This window comes from Carcharodon carcharias, chromosome 37 (assembly GCF_017639515.1).
Source record: "Carcharodon carcharias isolate sCarCar2 chromosome 37, sCarCar2.pri, whole genome shotgun sequence".
In the NCBI taxonomy this organism is placed as follows: Eukaryota; Metazoa; Chordata; class Chondrichthyes; order Lamniformes; family Lamnidae; genus Carcharodon; species Carcharodon carcharias.
Window position 1 is genome coordinate 6,640,125 of NC_054503.1, and position 19,767 is coordinate 6,659,891.

Sequence of the window (19,767 nt, forward strand, 5' to 3'; positions counted from 1 at the left end):
GTTACAGAGATAGGGACGGTTGTAGGGGCTGGAGGAGGTTACAGAGATAGGGAGGGTTGTAGGGGCTGGAGGAGGTTACAGAGATAGGGAGGGGTGTAGGGGCAGGAGGAGGTCACAGAGATAGGGAGGCTTGTAGGGGCTGGAGGACGGTACAGAGATAGGGAGGCTTGTAGGGGCTGGAGGAGGTTACAGAGATAGGGAGGGTTGTAGGGGCTGGAGGAGGTTACAGAGATAGGGCGGGTTGTAGGGGCTGGAGGAGGTTACAGAGATAGGGAGGGTTGTAGGGGCTGGAGGAGGTTACAGAGATAGGGAGGGTTGTAGGGGCTGGAGGAGGTTACAGAGATAGGGAGGGTTGTAGGGGCTGGAGGAAGCTACATTGATAGGGAGGGTTGTAGGGGCTGGTGGAGGTTACAGAGATAGGGCGGGTTGTACGGGCTGGAGGAGGTAACAGAGATGGGGAGGATTGTAGGGGCTGGAGGAGGTTACAGAGATATGGAGGGTCGTAGGGGCTGGAGGAGATTAAAGAGATAGGGAGGTGTGTAGCGGCTGGAGGAGGTTACAGAGATATGGACGGTTACAGTGATACGGTGGGTTGTAGGGGCTGGAGGAGGTTACAGAGATAGGGAGGGTTGTAGGGGCTGGAGGAGGTTACAGAGATAGGGAGGGTCATAGGGGCTGGAGGAGGTTACAGCGATATGGAGGGGTGTAGAGCCTGGAGGAGGTTACAGAGATAGGGAGGGGTGTAGGGGCTAGATGAGGTTACAGAGATAGGGTGGATTGTAGGTGCTGGAGGGGGGTACAGAGATAGGGAGGGTTGTAGGGGCTGGAGGAGGTTACAGAGATAGGGACGGTTGTAGGGGCTGGAGGAGGTTACAGAGATAGGGAGGGTTGTAGGGGCTGGAGGAGGTTACAGAGATAGGAAGGGATGTAGGGGCTGGAGGAGGTTACAGAGATTGGGAGGGTTGTAGGGGCGGGAGGAGGTTACAGAGATAGGGAGGGTTGTAGGGGCTGGAGGAGGTTACAGAGATAGGGAGGGGTGTAGGCGCTGGAGGAGGGTACAGAGATAGGGAGGGGTGAAGGGGCTGGAGAAGGTTACAGAGTAGGGAGGGTTGTAGTGGCAGGAGGAGGTTACAGAGACAGGGAGGGTTGTAGGGGCTGGAGGACATTACAGAGATAGGGAGGGATGTAGGGTCTGGACGAGGTTACAGAGATAGGGAAGGGTGTAGGGGCTGGTGAAGGTTACAGGGATAGGGAGGGTTGTAGGGGCTGGAGGAGGTTACCAAGATAGGGAGGGGTGTAGGGGCTGGACGACGTTACAGAGATAGGGAGGGGTGTAGGGGCTGGAGAAGGTTACAGCGATAGGGAGGGTTGTAGGTGCTGGAGGAGGGTACAGAGATAGGGAGGGTTGTAGGGGCTGGAGGAGGTTACAGAGATAGGGAGTGGTGTAGGGCCTGGAGGAGGCTATAGAGATAGGGAGGGGTGTAGGGGCTGGAGCTGGTTACAGAGATAGGGAGGATTGTAGGGGCTGGAGGAGGTTACAGAGATAGGGAGGGGTGTAGGGACTGGAGGAGGTTACTGAGATAGGGAGGGTTTTTCCGGTTGGAGGAGGGTACAGAGATAGGGAGGGTTGTAGCGGCTGGAGGAGGTTGCAGACATAGGGAGGGTTGTAGGGGCTGGAGGAGGTTACAGAGATATGGAGGGTTGTAGGGGCTGGAGGAGACGAAAGAGATAGGGAGGTGTGTAGCAGCTGAAGGAGGTTACAGAGATATGGACGGTTACAGTGATAGGGAGGGTTGTAGGGGCTGGAGGAGGTTACAGAGATAGGGAGGGGTGTAGGGGCTGGAGGAGGTTACAGAGATAGGGAGGGTTGTAGGGGCTGGAGGAGGTTACAGAGATAGGAAGGGATGTAGGGGCTGGAGGAGGTTACAGAGATTGGGAGGGTTGTAGTGGCAGGAGGAGGTTACAGAGACAGGGAGGGTTGTAGGGGCTGGAGGACATTACAGAGATAGGGAGGGATGTAGGGTCTGGACGAGGTTACAGAGATAGGGAAGGGTGTAGGGGCTGGTGAACGTTACAGGGATAGGGAGGGTTGTAGGGGCTGGAGGAGGTTACAGAGATAGGGAGGGTTGCAGGGGCTGGAGGAGGTTACAGAGATAGGGAGGGTTGTAGGGGCTAGAGGAGGTTACAGAGATAGGGATGTTTGTAGGGGCTGGAGGAAGTTACAGAGATAGGGAGTGGTGTAGGGGCTGGACGAGGTTGCAGAGATAGGGAGGGGTGTAGGGGCTGGAGGAAGTTACAGAGATAGGGAGGGTTGTAGGGGCTGGAGGAGGTTATAGAGATAGGTAGGGTTGTAGGGGCTGGAGGAGGTTACAGAGATAGGGAGGATTGTAGGGGCTGGAGGAGGTTACAGAGATAGGTAGGGTTGTAGGGACAGGAGGAGGTTACAGAGATAGGGAGGGTTGTCGGGGCTGGAGGAGGTTACAGAGATAGGAAGGGTTGTAGGGGCTCGATGAGGTTACAGAGATAGGGAGGGTTGTAGGAGCTCGAAGAGGTTACAGAGATAGGGAGGGTTGTCGGGGCTGGAGGAGGTTACAGAGATAGGGAGGGTTGTCGGGGCTGGAGGAGGTTACAGAGATAGGGAGGATTTTAGGTGCTGGAGGAGGGTACAGAGATAGGGAGGGGTGTAGGGGCTGGAGGAGGTTACAGAGATAGGGCGGGTTGTAAGGGCTGGAGGCGGGTACAGAGATAGGGAGGGTTGTAGGGGCTGGAGCCGGTTACAGAGATAGGGAGGGCTGTAGGGGCTGGAGGAGGTTACAGAAATAGGGAGGGTTGTCGGGTCTGGAGAAGGTTACAGAGATAGGGAGGGCTGTAGGGTCTGGAGAAGGTTACAAAAATAGGGAAAGTTGTAGAGGCTGGAAGAGGTTACAGAGATAGGGAGGGTTGTAGGGTCTGGAGAATGTTACAGAGACAGGGAGGGTTGTAGGAGCTGGAGGAGGTTACAGAGATGGGGAGGGTTGTAGGTGCTGGAGGAGGTTACAGAGATAGGGAGGGTTGTAAGGACTGGAGGAGGTTACAGCGATAGGGAGGGTTGTAGGGGCGGGAGGAGGTTACAGAGATAGGGAGGGTTGTAGGGGCTGGAGGAGGTTACAGAGATATGGAGGGTTGTAGGGGCTGGAGGAGATTAAAGAGATAGGGAGGGGTGTAGCGTCTGGAGGAGGTTACAGAGATATGGACGGTTACAGTGATAGGGAGGGTTGTAGGGGCTGGAGGAGGTTACAGAGATAGGGAGGGTTGTAGGGGCAGGAGGAGGTTACAGAGATAGGGAGGGTCATAGGGGCTGGAGGAGGTTACAGAGATATGGAGGTGTGTAGATCCTGGAGGAGGTTACAGAGATAGGGAGGGGTGTAGGGGCTAGAGGCGGCTACAGAGATAGGGAGGATTGTAGGTGCTGGAGGAGGGTGCAGAGATAGGGAGGGTTGAAGGGGCTGGAGGAGGTTACAGAGATAGGGAGGGTTGTAGGGGCTGGAGGAGGTTACAGAGATAGGGAGGGTTGTAGGGGCTGGACGAGGTTACAGAGATAGGGAGGGTTGTAGGGGCTGGAGGAAGTTACATTGATAGGGAGGGTTGTAGGGGCTGGTGGAGGTTACAGAGATAGGGGGGGTTGTACGGGCTGGAGGAGGTAACAGAGATGGGGAGGATTGTAGGGGCTGGAGGAGGTTACATTGATATGGAGGGTCGTAGGGCCTGGAGGAGATGAAAGAGATAGGGAGGTGTGTAGCGGCTGGAGGAGGTTACAGAGATATGGACGGTTACAGTGATAGGGAGGGTTGTAGGGGCTGGAGGAGGTTACAGAGATAGGGAGGGTTGTGGGGCTGGAGGAGGTTACAGAGATAGGGAGGGTTGTAGGGGCTGGAGGAGGTTACAGAGATAGGGAGGGTCATAGGGGCTGGAGGAGGTTACAGCGATATGGAGGGGTGTAGAGCCTGGAGGAGGTTACAGAGATAGGGAGGGGTGTAGGGGTTAGAGGAGGTTACATAAATAGGGAGGATTGTAGGTGCTGGAGTAGGGTACAGAGATAGGGAGGGTTGTAGGGGCTGGAGGAGGTTACAGAGATAGGAAGGGATGTAGGGGCTGGAGGAGGTTACAGAGATTGGGAGGGTTGTAGGGGCGGGAGGAGGTTACAGAGATAGGGAGGGTTTTAGGGGCTGGAGGAGGTTACAGAGATAGGGAGGGGTGTAGGCGCTGGAGGAGGGTACAGAGATAGGGAGGGGTGAAGGGGCTGGAGAAGGTTACAGAGTTGGGAGGATGTAGTGGCAGGAGGAGGTTACAGAGACAGGGAGGGTTGTAGGGGCTGTAGGAGGTTACAGAGATATGGAGGGTTGTAGGGGCTGGAGGAGATGAAAGAGATAGGGAGGTGTGTAGCAGCTGAAGGAGTTTACAGAGATATGGACGGTTACAGTGATAGGGAGGGTTGTAGGGGCTGGAGGAGGTTACAGAGATAGGGAGGGGTGTAGGGGCTGGAGGAGGTTACAGAGATAGGGAGGGTTGTAGGGGCTGGAGGAGGTTACAGAGATAGGAAGGGATGTAGGGGCTGGAGGAGGTTACAGAGATTGGGAGGGTTGTAGTGGCAGGAGGAGGTTACAGAGACAGGGAGGGTTGTAGGGGCTGGAGGACATTACAGAGATAGGGAGGGATGTAGGGTCTGGACGAGGTTACAGAGATAGGGAAGGGTGTAGGGGCTGGTGAAGGTTAAAGGGATAGGGAGGGTTGTAGGGGCTGGAGGAGGTTACAGAGATAGGGAGGGTTGCAGGGGCTGGAGGAGGTTACAGAGATAGGGAGGGTTGTAGGGGCTAGAGGAGGTTACAGAGATAGGGATGTTTGTAGGGGCTGGAGGAAGTTACAGAGATAGGGAGTGGTGTAGGGGCTGGACGAGGTTGCAGAGATAGGGAGGGGTGTAGGGGCTGGAGGAAGTTACAGAGATAGGGAGGGTTGTAGGGGCTGGAGGAGGTTATAGAGATAGGTAGGGTTGTAGGGGCTGGAGGAGGTTACAGAGATAGGGAGGATTGTAGGGGCTGGAGAAGGTTACAGAGATAGGTAGGGTTGTAGGGACGGGAGGAGGTTACAGAGATAGGGAGGGTTGTCGGGGCTGGAGGAGGTTACAGAGATAGGAAGGGTTGTAGGGGCTCGATGAGGTTACAGAGATAGGGAGGGTTGTAGGAGCTCGAAGAGGTTACAGAGATAGGGAGGGTTGTCGGGGCTGGAGGAGGTTACAGAGATAGGGAGGGTTGTCGGGGCTGGAGGAGGTTACAGAGATAGGGAGGATTTTAGGTGCTGGAGGAGGGTACAGAGATAGGGAGGGGTGTAGGGGCTGGAGGAGGTCACAGAGATAGGGCGGGTTGTAAGGGCTGGAGGCGGGTACAGAGATAGGGAGGGTTGTAGGGGCTGGAGCCGGTTACAGAGATAGGGAGGGTTGTAGGGGCTGGAGGAGGTTACAGAAATAGGGAGGGTTGTCGGGTCTGGAGAAGGTTACAGAGATAGGGAGGGTTGTAGGGTCTGGAAAATGTTACAGAGACAGGGAGGGTTGTAGGAGCTGGAGGAGGTTACAGAGATGGGGAGGGTTGTAGGTGCTGGAGGAGGTTACAGAGATAGGGAGGGTTGTAAGGACTGGAGGATGTTACAGAGATAGGGAGGGTTGTAGGGGCGGGAGGAGGTTACAGAGATAGGGAGGGTTGTAGGGGCTGGAGGAGGTTACAGAGATATGGAGGGTTGTAGGGGCTGGAGGAGATTAAAGAGATAGGGAGGGGTGTAGCGGCTGGAGGAGGTTACAGAGATATGGACGGTTACAGTGATAGGGAGGGTTGTAGGGGCTGGAGGAGGTTACAGAGATAGGGAGGGTTGTAGGGGCAGGAGGAGGTTACAGAGATAGGGAGGGTCATAGGGGCTGGAGGAGGTTACAGAGATATGGAGGTGTGTAGATCCTGGAGGAGGTTACAGAGATAGGGAGGCTTGTAGGGGCTAGTGGCGGCTACAGAGATAGGGAGGATTGTAGGTGCTGGAGGAGGGTACAGAGATAGGGAGGGTTGAAGGGGCTGGAGGAGGTTACAGAGATAGGGAGGGTTGTAGGGGCTGGAGGAGGTTACAGAGATAGGGAGGGTTGTAGGGGCTGGAGGAGGTTACAGAGATAGGGAGGGTTGTAGGGGCTGGAGGAAGTTACATTGATAGGGAGGGTTGTAGGGGCTGGTGGAGGTTACAGAGATAGGGCGGGTTGTACGGGCTGGAGGAGGTAACAGAGATGGGGAGGATTGTAGGGGCTGGAGGAGGTTACATTGATATGGAGGGTCGTAGGGCCTGGAGGAGATGAAAGAGATAGGGAGGTGTGTAGCGGCTGGAGGAGGTTACAGAGATATGGACGGTTACAGTGATAGGGAGGGTTGTAGGGGCTGGAGGAGGTTACAGAGATAGGGAGGGTTGTGGGGCTGGAGGAGGTTACAGAGATAGGGAGGGTTGTAGGGGCTGGAGGAGGTTACAGAGATAGGGAGGGTCATAGGGGCTGGAGGAGGTTACAGCGATATGGAGGGGTGTAGAGCCTGGAGGAGGTTACAGAGATAGGGAGGGGTGTAGGGGTTAGAGGAGGTTACAGAAATAGGGAGGATTGTAGGTGCTGGAGGAGGGTACAGAGATAGGGAGGGTTGTAGGGGCTGGAGGAGGTTACAGAGATAGGAAGGGATGTAGGGGCTGGAGGAGGTTACAGAGATTGGGAGGGTTGTAGGGGCGGGAGGAGGTTACAGAGATAGGGAGGGTTTTAGGGGCTGGAGGAGGTTACAGAGATAGGGAGGGGTGTAGGCGCTGGAGGAGGGTACAGAGATAGGGAGGGGTGAAGGGGCTGGAGAAGGTTACAGAGTTGGGAGGATGTAGTGGCAGGAGGAGGTTACAGAGACAGGGAGGGTTGTAGGGGCTGGAGGAGGTTACAGAGATATGGAGGGTTGTAGGGGCTGGAGGAGATGAAAGAGATAGGGAGGTGTGTAGCAGCTGAAGGAGGTTACAGAGATATGGACGGTTACAGTGATAGGGAGGGTTGTAGGGGCTGGAGGAGGTTACAGAGATAGGGAGGGGTGTAGGGGCTGGAGGAGGTTACAGAGATAGGAAGGGATGTAGGGGCTGGAGGAGGTTACAGAGATTGGGAGGGTTGTAGTGGCAGGAGGAGTTTACAGAGACAGGGAGGGTTGTAGGGGCTGGAGGACATTACAGAGATAGGGAGGGATGTAGGGTCTGGACGAGGTTACAGAGATAGGGAAGGGTGTAGGGGCTGGTGAAGGTTACAGGGATAGGGAGGGTTGTAGGGGCTGGAGGAGGTTACAGAGATAGGGAGTGTTGCAGGGGCTGGAGGAGGTTACAGAGATAGGGAGGGTTGTAGGGGCTAGAGGAGGTTACAGAGATAGGGATGTTTGTAGGGGCTGGAGGAAGTTACAGAGATAGGGAGTGGTGTAGGGGCTGGACGAGGTTACAGAGATAGGGAGGGGTGTAGGGGCTGGAGGAAGTTACAGAGATAGGGAGGGTTGTAGGGGCTGGAGGAGGTTATAGAGATAGGTAGGGTTGTAGGGGCTGGAGGAGGTTACAGAGATAGGGAGGATTGTAGGGGCTGGAGGAGGTTACAGAGATAGGTAGGGTTGTAGGGACAGGAGGAGGTTACAGAGATAGGGAGGGTTGTCGGGGCTGGAGGAGGTTACAGAGATAGGAAGGGTTGTAGGGGCTCGATGAGGTTACAGAGATAGGGAGGGTTGTAGGAGCTCGAAGAGGTTACAGAGATAGGGAGGGTTGTCGGGGCTGGAGGAGGTTACAGAGATAGGGAGGGTTGTCGGGGCTGGAGGAGGTTACAGAGATAGGGAGGATTTTAGGTGCTGGAGGAGGGTACAGAGATAGGGAGGGTTGTAGGTGCTGGAGGGAATTACAGATATAGGGAGGGGTGTAGGTGCTGGAGGAAGTTACAGAGATAGGGAGGGGTGTAGGTGCTCGAGGAGGTTACAGGGATAGGGAGGGTTGTAGGGGATGGAGGAGGTTACAGAGATAGGGAGGGTTTTAGGGGCTGGAGGAGGTCATAGAAATAGGGAGGGTTGTAGGGGCTGGAGGAGATTAAAGAGATAGGGGGGGGTGTAGCGGCTGGAGGAGGTTACAGAGATATGGACGGTTACAGTGATAGGGAGGGTTGTAGGGGCTGGAGGAGGTTACAGAGATAGGGAGGGTTGTAGGGGCTGGAGGAGGTTACAGAGATAGGGAGGGTCATAGGGGCTGGAGGAGGTTACAGAGATATGGAGGGGTGTAGAGCCTGGAGGAGGTTACAGAGATAGGGAGGGGTGTAGGGGCTAGAGGAGGCTACAGAGATAGGGAGGATTGTAGGTGCTGGAGGAGGGTACAGAGATAGGGAGGGTTGAAGGGGCTGGAGGCGGTTACAGATATAGGGACGGTTGCAGGGGCTGGAGGAGGTTACAGAGATAGGGAGGGGTGTAGGGGCTGGAGGAGGTTACAGAGATAGGGAGGGGTGTAGGGGCAGGAGGAGGTCACAGAGATAGGGAGGCTTGTAGGGGCTGGAGGACGGTACAGAGATAGGGAGGCTTGTAGGGGCTGGAGGAGGTTACAGAGATAGGGAGGGTTGTAGGGGCTGGAGGAGGTTACAGAGATAGGGCGGGTTGTAGGGGCTGGAGGAGGTTACAGAGATAGGGAGGGTTGTAGGGGCTGGAGGAGGTTACAGAGATAGGGAGGGTTGTAGGGGCTGGAGGAGGTTACAGAGATAGGGAGGGTTGTAGGGGCTGGAGGAAGTTACATTGATAGGGAGGGTTGTAGGGGCTGGTGGAGGTTACAGAGATAGGGCGGGTTGTACGGGCTGGAGGAGGTAACAGAGATGGGGAGGATTGTAGGGGCTGGAGGAGGTTACAGAGATATGGAGGGTCGTAGGGGCTGGAGGAGATGAAAGAGATAGGGAGGTGTGTAGCGGCTGGAGGAGGTTACAGAGATATGGACGGTTACAATGATAGGGAGGGTTGTAGGGGCTGGAGGAGGTTACAGAGATAGGGAGGGTTGTAGGGGCTGGAGGAGGTTACAGAGATAGGGAGGGTCATAGGGGCCGGAGGAGGTTACAGCGATATGGAGGGGTGTAGAGCCTGGAGGAGGTTACAGAGATAGGGAGGGGTGAAGGGGCTAGAGGAGGTTACAGAGATAGGGAGGATTGTAGGTGCTGGAGGAGGGTACAGAGATAGGGAGGGTTGTAGGGGCTGGAGGAGGTTACAGAGATAGGGACGGTTGTAGGGGCTGGAGGAGGTTACAGAGATAGGGAGGGTTGTAGGGGCTGGAGGAGGTTACAGAGATAGGAAGGGATGTAGGGGCTGGAGGAGGTTACAGAGATTGGGAGGGTTGTAGGGGCGGGAGGAGGTTACAGAGATAGGGAGGGTTGTAGGGGCTGGAGGAGGTTACAGAGATAGGGAGGGGTGTAGGTGCTGGAGGAGGGTACAGAGATAGGGAGGGGTGAAGGGGCTGGAGAAGGTTACAGAGTTGGGAGGGTTGTAGTGGCAGGAGGAGGTTACAGAGACAGGGAGGGTTGTAGGGGCTGGAGGACATTACAGAGATAGGGAGGGATGTAGGGTCTGGACGAGGTTACAGAGATAGGGAAGGGTGTAGGGGCTGGTGAAGGTTACAGGGATAGGGAGGGTTGTAGGGGCTGGAGGAGGTTACCAAGATAGGGAGGGGTGTAGGGGCTGGACGACGTTACAGAGATAGGGAGGGGTGTAGGGGCTGGAGAAGGTTACAGCGATAGGGAGGGTTGTAGGTGCTGGAGGAGGTTACAGAGATAGGGAGGGTTGTAGGGGCTGGAGGAGGTTACAGAGATAGGGAGGGTTGTAGGGGCTGGAGGAGGTTACAGAGATAGGGAGGGTTGTAGGGGCTGGAGGAGGTTACAGAGATAGGGAGGGTTGTAGGGGCTGGAGGAGGATACAGAGATAGGGAGGGTTGTAGGGGCTGGAGGAGGTTACAGAGATAGGGAGGGTTGTAGGGGCTGGAGGAGGTTACAGAGATAGGGAGGGTTGTAGGGGCTGGAGGAGGTTACAGAGATAGGGAGGGTTGTAGGGGCTGGAGGAGGTTACAGAGATAGGGAGGGTTGTAGGGGCTGGAGGAGGTTACAGAGATAGGGAGGGTTGTAGGGGCTGGAGGAGGTTACAGAGATAGGGAGGGTTGTAGGGGCTGGAGGAGGTTACAGAGATAGGGAGGGTTGTAGGGGCTGGAGGAGGTTACAGAGATAGGGAGGGTTGTAGGGGCTGGAGGAGGTTACAGAGATAGGGAGGGTTGTAGGGGCTGGAGGAGGTTACAGAGATAGGGAGGGTTGTAGGGGCTGGAGGAGGTTACAGAGATAGGGAGGGTTGTAGGGGCTGGAGGAGGTTACAGAGATAGGGAGGGTTGTAGGGGCTGGAGGAGGTTACAGAGATAGGGAGGGTTGTAGGGGCTGGAGGAGGTTACAGAGATAGGGAGGGTTGTAGGGGCTGGAGGAGGTTACAGAGATAGGGAGGGTTGTAGGGGCTGGAGGAGGTTACAGAGATAGGGAGGGTTGTAGGGGCTGGAGGAGGTTACAGAGATAGGGAGGGTTGTAGGGGCTGGAGGAGGTTACAGAGATAGGGAGGGTTGTAGGGGCTGGAGGAGGGTACAGAGATAGGGAGGGTTGTAGGGGCTGGAAGAGGTTACAGAGATAGGGAGGGTTGTAGGGGCTGGAGGAGGTTACAGAGATAGGGAGGGTTGTAGGGGCTGGAGGAGGTTACAGAGATAGGGAGGGTTGTAGGGTCTGGAGAATGTTACAGAGACAGGGAGGGTTGTAGGAGCTGGAGGACGTTACAGAGATGGGGAGGGTTGTAGGGGCTGGAGGAGGTTACAGAGATAGGGAGGGTTGTAAGGGCTGGCGGAGGTTATAGAGATAGGTAGGGTTGTAGGGGATGGAGGAGGGTACAGAGATAGGGAGGGTTGTAGGGGCTGGAGGAGGTTGCAGACATAGGGAGGGTTGTAGGGGCTGGAGGAGGTTACAGAGATAGGGAAGGTTGTAGGGGCTGGAGGAGGTTACAGAGATAGGGAGGGTTGTAGGGGCTGGAGGAGGTTACAGAGATAGGGAGGGTTTTAGGGGCTGGAGGAGGTTACCGAGATAGGGAGGGCTGTAGGGGCTGGAGGAGGTTACAGAGATAGGGAGTGCTGTAGGGGCTGGAGGAGGTTACAGACATAGGGAGGGTTGTACGGGCTGGAGGAGGTTACAGAGATAGGGAGGGTTGTAGGGGCTGGAGGAGGTTACAGAGATAGGGAAGGTTGTAGGGGCTGGAGGAGGTTACAGAGATAGGGAGGGTTGTAGGGGCTGGAGGAGGTTACAGAGATAGGGAGGGTTTTAGGGGCTGGAGGAGGTTACCGAGATAGGGAGGGCTGTAGGGGCTGGAGGAGGTTACAGAGATAGGGAGTGGTGTAGGGGCTGGAGGAGGTTACAGAGATAGGGAGGGTTGTACGGGCTGGAGGAGGTTACAGAGATAGGGAGGGTTGTAGGGGCTGGAGGAGGTTACAGAAATAGGGAGGGTTGTAGGGTCTGGAGAATGTTACAGAGATAGGGAGGGCTGTAGGGTCTGGAGAAGGTTACAAAAATAGGGAGAGTTGTAGGGGATTCAGGAGGTTACGGAGATAGTGAGTGTTGTAGGGTCTGGAGAATGTTACAGAGACAGGGAGGGTTGTAGGAGCTGGAGGAGGTTACAGAGATGGGGAGGGTTGTAGGGGCTGGAGGAGGTTACAGAGATAGGGAGGGTTGTAAGGGCTGGCGGAGGTTATAGAGATAGGGAGGGTTGTAGGGGCTGGAGGAGGTTACGGAGATAGGGAGGATTGTAGGGGCTGGAGTAGGTTACAGAAATAGGGAGGTTTGTAGGGGCTGGAGGAGGTTACAGAGATAGGGAGGGTTGTAGGGGCTGGAGGAGGTTACAGAGATAGGGAGGGTTGTAGGGGCTGGAGGAGGTTACAGAGATAGGGAGGGTTGTAGGGGCTGGAGGAGGTTACAGAGATAGGGAGGGGTGTAGGGGCTGGAGGAGGTTACAGAGATAGGGAGGGGTGTAGGGGCTGGAGAAGGTTACAGCTATAGGGAGGGTTGTAGGTGTTGGAGGAGGGTACAGAGATAGGGAGGGTTGTAGGGGCTGGAGGAGATTACAGAGATAGGGAGGGGTGTAGGGGCTGGAGGAGGTTACAGAGATAGGGAAGGTTACAGTGATAGGGAGGGTTGTTGGGTCTGGAGAAGGTTACAGAGATAGGGAGAGTTGTAGGGTCTGGAGAAGGTTACAGAGATAGGGAGGGGTGTAGGGCCTGGAGGAGGTTTCAGAGATAGGGAAGGTTACAGTGATAGGGAGGCTTGTAGGGGCTGGAGGAGGTTACAGAGATAGGGAGGGTTGTAGGGGCTGGAGGAGGTTACAGAGATAGGGAGGGTTTTAGGGGCTGGAGGAGGTTACCGAGATAGGGAGGGCTGTAGGGGCTGGAGGAGTTTACAGAGATAGGGAGTGGTGTAGGGGCTGGAGGAGGTTACAGAGATAGGGAGGGTTGTACGGGCTGGAGGAGGTTACAGAGATAGGGAGTGTTGTAGGGGCTGGAGGAGGTTACAGAGATAGGGAGGGTTTTTGGGGCTGGAGGAGATACAGAGATGGGGAGGGTTTTAGGGGCTGGAGGAGGTTACTGAGATAGGGAGGGTTTTAGGGGCTGGAGTAGGTTAGAGAGATAGGGAGGTTTGTATGGGCTGGAGGAGGTTACAGAGATAGGGAGGGTTGTACGGGCTGGAGGAGGGTACAGAGATAGGGAGGGTTGTAGGGGCTGGAAGAGGTTACAGAGATAGGGAGGGTTGTAGGGGCTGGAGGAGGTTACAGAAATAGGGAGGGTTGTAGGGTCTGGAGAAGGTTACAGAGATAGGGAGGGCTGTAGGGTCTGGAGAAGGTTACAAAAATAGGGAGAGTTGTAGGGGCTGGAGGAGGTTACAGAGATAGGGAGGGTTGTAGGGTCTGGAGAATGTTACAGAGACAGGGAGGGTTGTAGGAGCTGGAGGAGGTTACAGAGATGGGGAGGCTTGTAGGGGCTGGAGGAGGTTACAGAGATAGGGAGGGTTGTAAGGGCTGGAGGAGGTTACAGAGATAGGGAGGGTTGTAGGCGCTGGAGGAGGTTACCGAGATAGGGAGGGGTGTAGGGGCTGGAGGACATTACAGGGATAGGGAGGGGTGTAGGGGCTGGAGAAGGTTACAGCGATAGGGAGGGTTGTAGGTGCTGGAGGAGGGTACAGAGATAGGGAGGGTTGTAGGGGCTGGAGGAGGTTACAGAGATAGGGAGGGGTGTAGGGCCTGGAGGAGGCTATAGAGATAGGGAGGGGTGTAGTGGCTGGAGCAGGTTACAGAGATAGGGAGGATTGTAGGGGCTGGAGGAGGTTACAGAGATAGGGAGGGGTGTAGGGACTGGAGGAGGTTACTGAGATAGGGAGGGTTGTACGGGTTGGAGGAGGGTACAGAGATAGGGAGGGTTGTAGGGGCTGGAGGAGGTTACAGAGATAGGGAAGGTTGTAGGGGCTGGAGGAGGTTACAGAGATAGGGATGGTTGTAGGGGCTGGAGGAGGTTACAGAGATAGGGAGGGTTGTAGGGGCTGGAGGAGGTTACAGAGATAGGGAAGGTTGTAGGGGCTGGAGGAGGTTACAGAGAGAGGGATTGCTGTACGGGCTGGAGGAGGTTACAGAGATAGGGAGGGTTGTAGGGGCTGGAGGAGGTTACAGAGATAGGGAGGGTTTTCGGGGCTGGAGGAGATACAGAGATGGGGAGGGTTTTAGGGGCTGGACGAGGTTACTGAGATAGGGGGAGTTTTAGGGGCTGGAGTAGGTCAGAGAGATAGGGAGGTTTGTACGGGCTGGAGGAGGGTACAGAGATAGGGAGGGTTGTAGGGGCTGGAGGAGGTTACAGAGATAGGGAGGGTTGTAGGGGCTGGAGGAGGTTACAGAGATAGGGAGGGTTGTAGGGTCTGGAGAATGTTACAGAGACAGGGAGGGTTGTAGGAGCTGGAGGAGGTTACAGAGATGGGGAGGGTTGTAGGGGCTGGAGGAGGTTACAGAGATAGGGAGGGCTGTAAGGGCTGGAGGAGGTTACAGAGATAGGGAGGGTTGTAAGGGCTGGCGGAGGTTATAGAGATAGGTAGGGTTGTAGGGGCTGGAGGAGGGTACAGAGATAGGGAGGGTTGTAGGGGCTGGAGGAGGTTGCAGACATAGGGAGGGTTGTAGGGGCTGGAGGAGGTTACAGAGATAGGGAAGATTGTAGGGGCTGGAGGAGGTTACAGAGATAGGGAGGGTTGTAGGGGCTGGAGGAGGTTACAGAGATAGGGAGGGTTGTAGGGGCTGGAGGAGGTTACAGAGATAGGGAAGGTTGTAGGGGCTGGAGGAGGTTACAGAGAGAGGGATGGTTGTAGGGGCTGGAGGAGGTTACAGAGATAGGGAGGGGTGTAGGGCCTGGAGGAGGTTTCAGAGATAGGGAAGGTTACAGTGATAGGGAGGGTTGTAGGGGCTGTAGGAGGTTACTGAAATAGGGAGGGTTGTAGGGGCTGGAGGAGGTTACAGAGATAGGGAGGGTTTTAGGGGCTGGAGGAGGTTACCGATATAGGGAGGGCTGTAGGGGCTGGAGGAGGTTACAGAGATAGGGAGGGGTGTAGGGGCTGGAGGAGGTTACAGAGATAGGGAGGGTTGTACGGGCTGGAGGAGGTTACAGAGATAGGGAGGGTTGTAGGGGCTGGAGGAGGTTACAGAGATAGGTAGGGTTTTCGGGGCTGGAGGAGATACAGAGATGGGGAGGGTTTTAGGGGCTGGACGAGGTTACTGAGATAGGGAGGGTTTTAGGGGCTGGAGTAGGTTAGAGAGATAGGGAGGTTTGTACGGGCTGGAGGAGGGTACAGAGTTAGGGAGGGTTGTAGGGGCTGGAGGAGGTTACAGAGATAGGGAGGGTTGTAGGGGCTGGAGGAGGTTACAGAGATAGTGAGGGTTGTAGGGTCTGGAGAATGTTACAGAGACAGGGAGGGTTGTAGGAGCTGGAGGAGGTTACAGAGATGGGGAGGGTTGTAGGGGCTGGAGGAGGTTACAGAGATAGGGAGGGTTGTAAGGGCTGGAGGAGGTTACAGAGATAGGGAGGGTTGTAAGGGCTGGCGGAGGTTATAGAGATAGGTAGGGTTGTAGGGGCTGGAGGAGGTTACAGAGATAGGGAGGATTGTAGGGGCTGGAGTAAGTTACAGAGATAGGGAGGGTTGTAGGGACTGGAGGAGGTTACAGAGATAGGGAGGGTTGTAGGGGCTGGAGGAGATTACAGAGACAGGGAGGGTTGTAGGGGCTGGAGGAGGTTACAGAGATAGGGAGGGTTGTAGGGGCTGGAGGAGGTTACAGAGATAGGGAGGGGTGTAGGGGCTGGAGGAGGTTACAGAGATAGGGAGGGGTGTAGGGGCTGGAGAAGATTACAGCGATAGGGAGGGTTGTAGGTGCTGTAGGAGGGTACAGAGATAGGGAGGGTTGTAGGGGCTGGAGGAGATTACAGAGATAGGGAGGGGTGTAGGGGCTGGAGGAGGTTACAGAGATAGGGAAGGTTACAGTGATAGGGTGGGTTGTAGGGGCTGGAGGAGGTTACAGAGATAGGGAGGGTTGTTGGGTCTGGAGAAGGTTACAGAGATAGGGAGGGTTGTAGGGTCTGCAGAAGGTTACAGAGATAGGGAGGGTTGTAGGGTCTGGAGAATGTTACAGAGACAGGGAGGGTTGTAGGTGCTGGAGGAGGTTATAGAGATGGGGAGGGTTGTAGGGGCTGGAGGAGGTTACAGAGATAGGGAGGATTGTAGGGGCTGGAGGAGGTTTGTGAGATAGGGAGGGTTGTAGCGGCTGGAGGAGGTTGCAGAGATAGGGAGGGTTGTAGGGGCTGGAGGAGGTTACAGAGATAGGGAACGTTTTAGGGGTTGGAGGAGGTTACAGAGATAGGGATGGTTGTATGGGCTGGAGGAGGTTACAGAGATAGGGAGGATTGTAGGGAATGGAGGAGGTTACAGAGAAAGGGAGGATTGTAGGGAATGGAGGAGGTTACAGAGATAGGGAGGGTTGTAGCAGCTGGAGGAGGTTACAGAGATAGGGAGGGTTGTAGGGGCTGGAGGAGGTTACAGAGATAGGGAGGGTTGTAGGGGCTGGAGGAGGTTACAGAGATAGGGAGTGGTGTAGGGGCTGGAGGAGGTTACAGAGATAGGGAGGGTTGTAGGGGCTGGAGGAGGTTACAGACATAGGGAGGGTTGTAGGGGCTGGAGAAGGTTACAGAGATAGGGAAGTTTGTAGGGGCTGGAGGAGGTTACAGAGATAGGGATGGTTGTAGGGGCTGGAGGAGGTTACAGAGATAGGGAAGGTTTTAGGGGATGGTGGAGGTTACAGAGATAGGGAGGGTCTTAGGGGCTCAGGGTATGTGCACGTTTGTTTGAGTGAGCTGAAGTTTATGGTGGCTTGTCAGAGGTGTTAATTGTATGGGTGAGGATTTCAGCTGCAGATGACCTGACGCAGGGGAAGGGATGGGGGTTTTGTTATCGAGGTGGAAACCTTGATTCGGGTCAAAAAAGACACGAAGGTTGTGAGCAGTCTGGGAGAATGGCCAGGGAGGGCAATGCGTGGTTTTTGTTCACCATCAAAGACACACACCCTTTAGACACAGCCAGAGTCTGTATCACTCCCTAACAGTGTCTCAAACTATCAAGTCTACATAATAAACCTATCCAATGCTTTTTTTTTACCATTTCTCTCCCCTTCAAGGTGACTCATTGCAGTCCCCCTTCCAGGAATGACCTCAGGTCAGCCATTCTCAATGTGCAATTCAACAGGCCATTTGACTGCATGGGGCATTGCACCTCAGTAATCAGGCTGAACCGTACACATGCGCACACGCCCACACCCACCTTTCCTCCTGGAGTCACCGTCTTCTGATCAGGACCAGGAACTCGCTGCTTCTCCTGTTTCCTTCAAGGAGTCAGTGGAGACACGATGGGTCCCCCTTAATGCCGAATGATCCTGTGTGGGCATTGGCAGAAGGCTGTGACGGCTCTGACTTTTGGTCAGCTGCTTCTCACATTACATCGTGCCCTTCCTGTCCTCCCACCGCACCCATCCCACTGCCCCCCCCCCGAACCTGTCCATTTTCAATCATAACCAGGCTACAAGGGCTAATAGCCCAGAGGTGACTCCCCATCCCTGCTGCCATATTTAGTGTTTGCCTAAGTCAGCGTGGTACTGAGCTGTACTGATCAGTGATGCCTCTTGTGGTCGAACAGCTGCTGCAGTCACCCGGCCTGAAATTAGCCCGCTTGGTACCATCATGTGATATTCAGACCCTAACGAAAAAGGGCTTCAAGAGTAGAAGGCTCTCGGCCTGGCACGACAGAGGGAAGTGCACTCTCTGAAGTGATACCGAGCGCCAAGACTCATAGCAGTTACAAGAAAGACAGAGCTTACATGTATATACTGCCTTTCACCACCACCACATGTCCCAATGTGCTTCACAGCCAATGAAATACTTTTAAAGCGTAGTCACTGTTGTAATGTAGGAAGCGCAGCAGCCATTTTGTGCACAGCAAGCTCCCACTAACAGCAATGTGATACTGACCCGGGTCATCCGTTTTTAGTGATGTTGGTCGAGGGATAAATATCGGCCCCAGGACACCGGGGAGAACTCCCCACCCCCCACACATCTTCGGATATGTTGCCGTGGGAGCTTTGGCACCTCACCCAAGGGCGCCCTCGCTCCATTCAAAAGACGGCACCTCCAGCGGCGCAGCACTGGCGCTGGGAGGGCCGGACTGGATTACGCGCTGAAGTCTCTCACCGTGCCCCCGGCTGCATGGGTCTGATAATAACCCACCACGAGCCTGCTGTTAACGCCCTGTGCAAACTATGACTCGGCACAATTTCTGAAACATTTTTTTATTTTAAAAAAAATAAGCAGCACACCACTTTCCAGAAAAAGTACAAGCAAACAACGCAGGGTGGCAGATAAAATGGGGAAGGGGAGGAGGAGGAGGGGGGAGGGGAGGCGAGCAGGCACCAGTACACAAAAAAAAGGAGTCATGTAACCAGGGCATTGGAGTTAGAGGCCAAGTGTAAGGAAGGGTGCAGCCTGTAAATGGACTGCAGGCTGCAGGGCAGGGAATGAGTTGTATTTTCCTGCTCACGACCACTGACAGGAATCAGCCAGTGTCAAAAACACTGCTTAGCCAAGACATCCTCCTACCTTACTGCTATCTGAGCTGCTGGTCGCTGCCATGTTGAGTGTACCGCTTGAACTTTCCCCTCTGACCTGGCAGTAAATTCCTCCCAGCTGCTGGCTCCCAGTTAATATGTCCATAACTGTGTGTTAAGAATCTTTAAAGGGACACTGTCCCCTCAAGCATTTTTAATTCTACCCCCCCCACCCACCCCCACCCCACCACAGTACACTGAAACAACAGTATCATATTCCAAGGTGCTTTTAACCTGTTGGGTCGCGATTTGAATTTGATTAGGAGCAACTGGAGATTATTTTTTGCGTGACGATTTTAAATGCCTTTCACCACCAAAGCGCTTCACTGTAAATGAAGTACTTTTGAAGTGTGATCACTGTTGTAACCTGGGAGCCAATTTGCAGGATCTCACAAACAGCATTGCAATAACCACCAACTGGATCATCTCGTTTTACTGATGCGAGTCAAGGGACAAACTTTGACCCAGGGCACAGGCGAGAACACCCCTGCCCTTGTTAGGAATAATGCTACAGAATCTTTTACATCCACCTGAAAGGATAGATAGGCTCTCAGTCCAAAAGGCAGCACCTCCCTCAGTGCCACGCTGAGAGTATTGGCCCAGATTGTGCACCCACGTCTCTGGAGTGCGACTGGAACCCACAGACTTCTGACTCAGGGGTCAGTGCTACTCAATGGGCCAATACTGAAGCCTATTCGACAACAGGCCATTCAGCCCATCAAATTATCAGCAGCGATGTTCTGTTCCATTTTGTCTGATCCCACTCCCCAGTCCCTTTAATAACCCATCCAGTCCAACCCCACTCTCCCCCTCACTCACCATATTCTTTAATATCCCACCCAGTTCAATCCCACTCTCCCCACACCCTTTAATATCTCACTAAAACTAATCCCACTACTCCCACACCTAACATCCCACCCAGTCAAATCGCACTCTTCCGTCACCCTTTAATAGCCCACCCAGTCTAATCCCACTCTCCCCCTCACCCTTTAATATCCCACCTAATCTAATCCCACTCACTCCCTGCATCCTTTAATATCCTACCCAGTCTAATCCCACTCTCCCCCCACTCCCTGCACCCTTTAATATCCCACCCAGTCTATTCCCTCTCCTCCTCACACCCTTTAATATCCCACCTAATCTAAACCCCCTCACACCCCACACCCTTTAATATCCCACCCAGTCTAATCCCACTCTACCCCTCACTCCCTGCACCCTTTAATATCCCACCCAGTCTAATCCCACTCTCCCCCACCCTTTAATATCCCACCCAGTCTAATCCCTCTCCCCCTCACACCCTTTAATATCCCACCTAATCTAATCCCACTCACTCCCTGCACCCTTTAATATCCTACCCAGTCTAATCCCACACTCCCCCTCACTCCCTGCACCCTTTAATATCCCACCCAGTCTAATCCCACTCTCCCCCTCACTCCCCACACCATTTAATATCCCACCTAAT

At 54.6% G+C, this 19,767-nt stretch overlaps 1 protein-coding gene across 2 annotated transcripts in view; it reads right to left on the minus strand.

The window, feature by feature from the left end:
• LOC121273040 (copper chaperone for superoxide dismutase-like) overlaps positions 1-18,386 on the minus strand; it is a 114,816-nt gene extending 96,430 nt beyond the window's left edge. Inside the window, exon 1 of one of the 2 annotated variants that reach the window (XM_041179994.1) lies at positions 18,298-18,386. In XM_041179994.1, the coding sequence (XP_041035928.1) occupies positions 18,298-18,330 (33 nt within the window). In that variant the 5' untranslated portion in view covers positions 18,331-18,386. Of the gene's footprint in view, positions 1-17,673; positions 17,698-18,297 lie in introns of those variants that run through there. The other variant, XM_041179995.1, reaches the window with a different exon arrangement.
• Between the last annotated feature and the right edge of the window lie 1,381 nt (positions 18,387-19,767).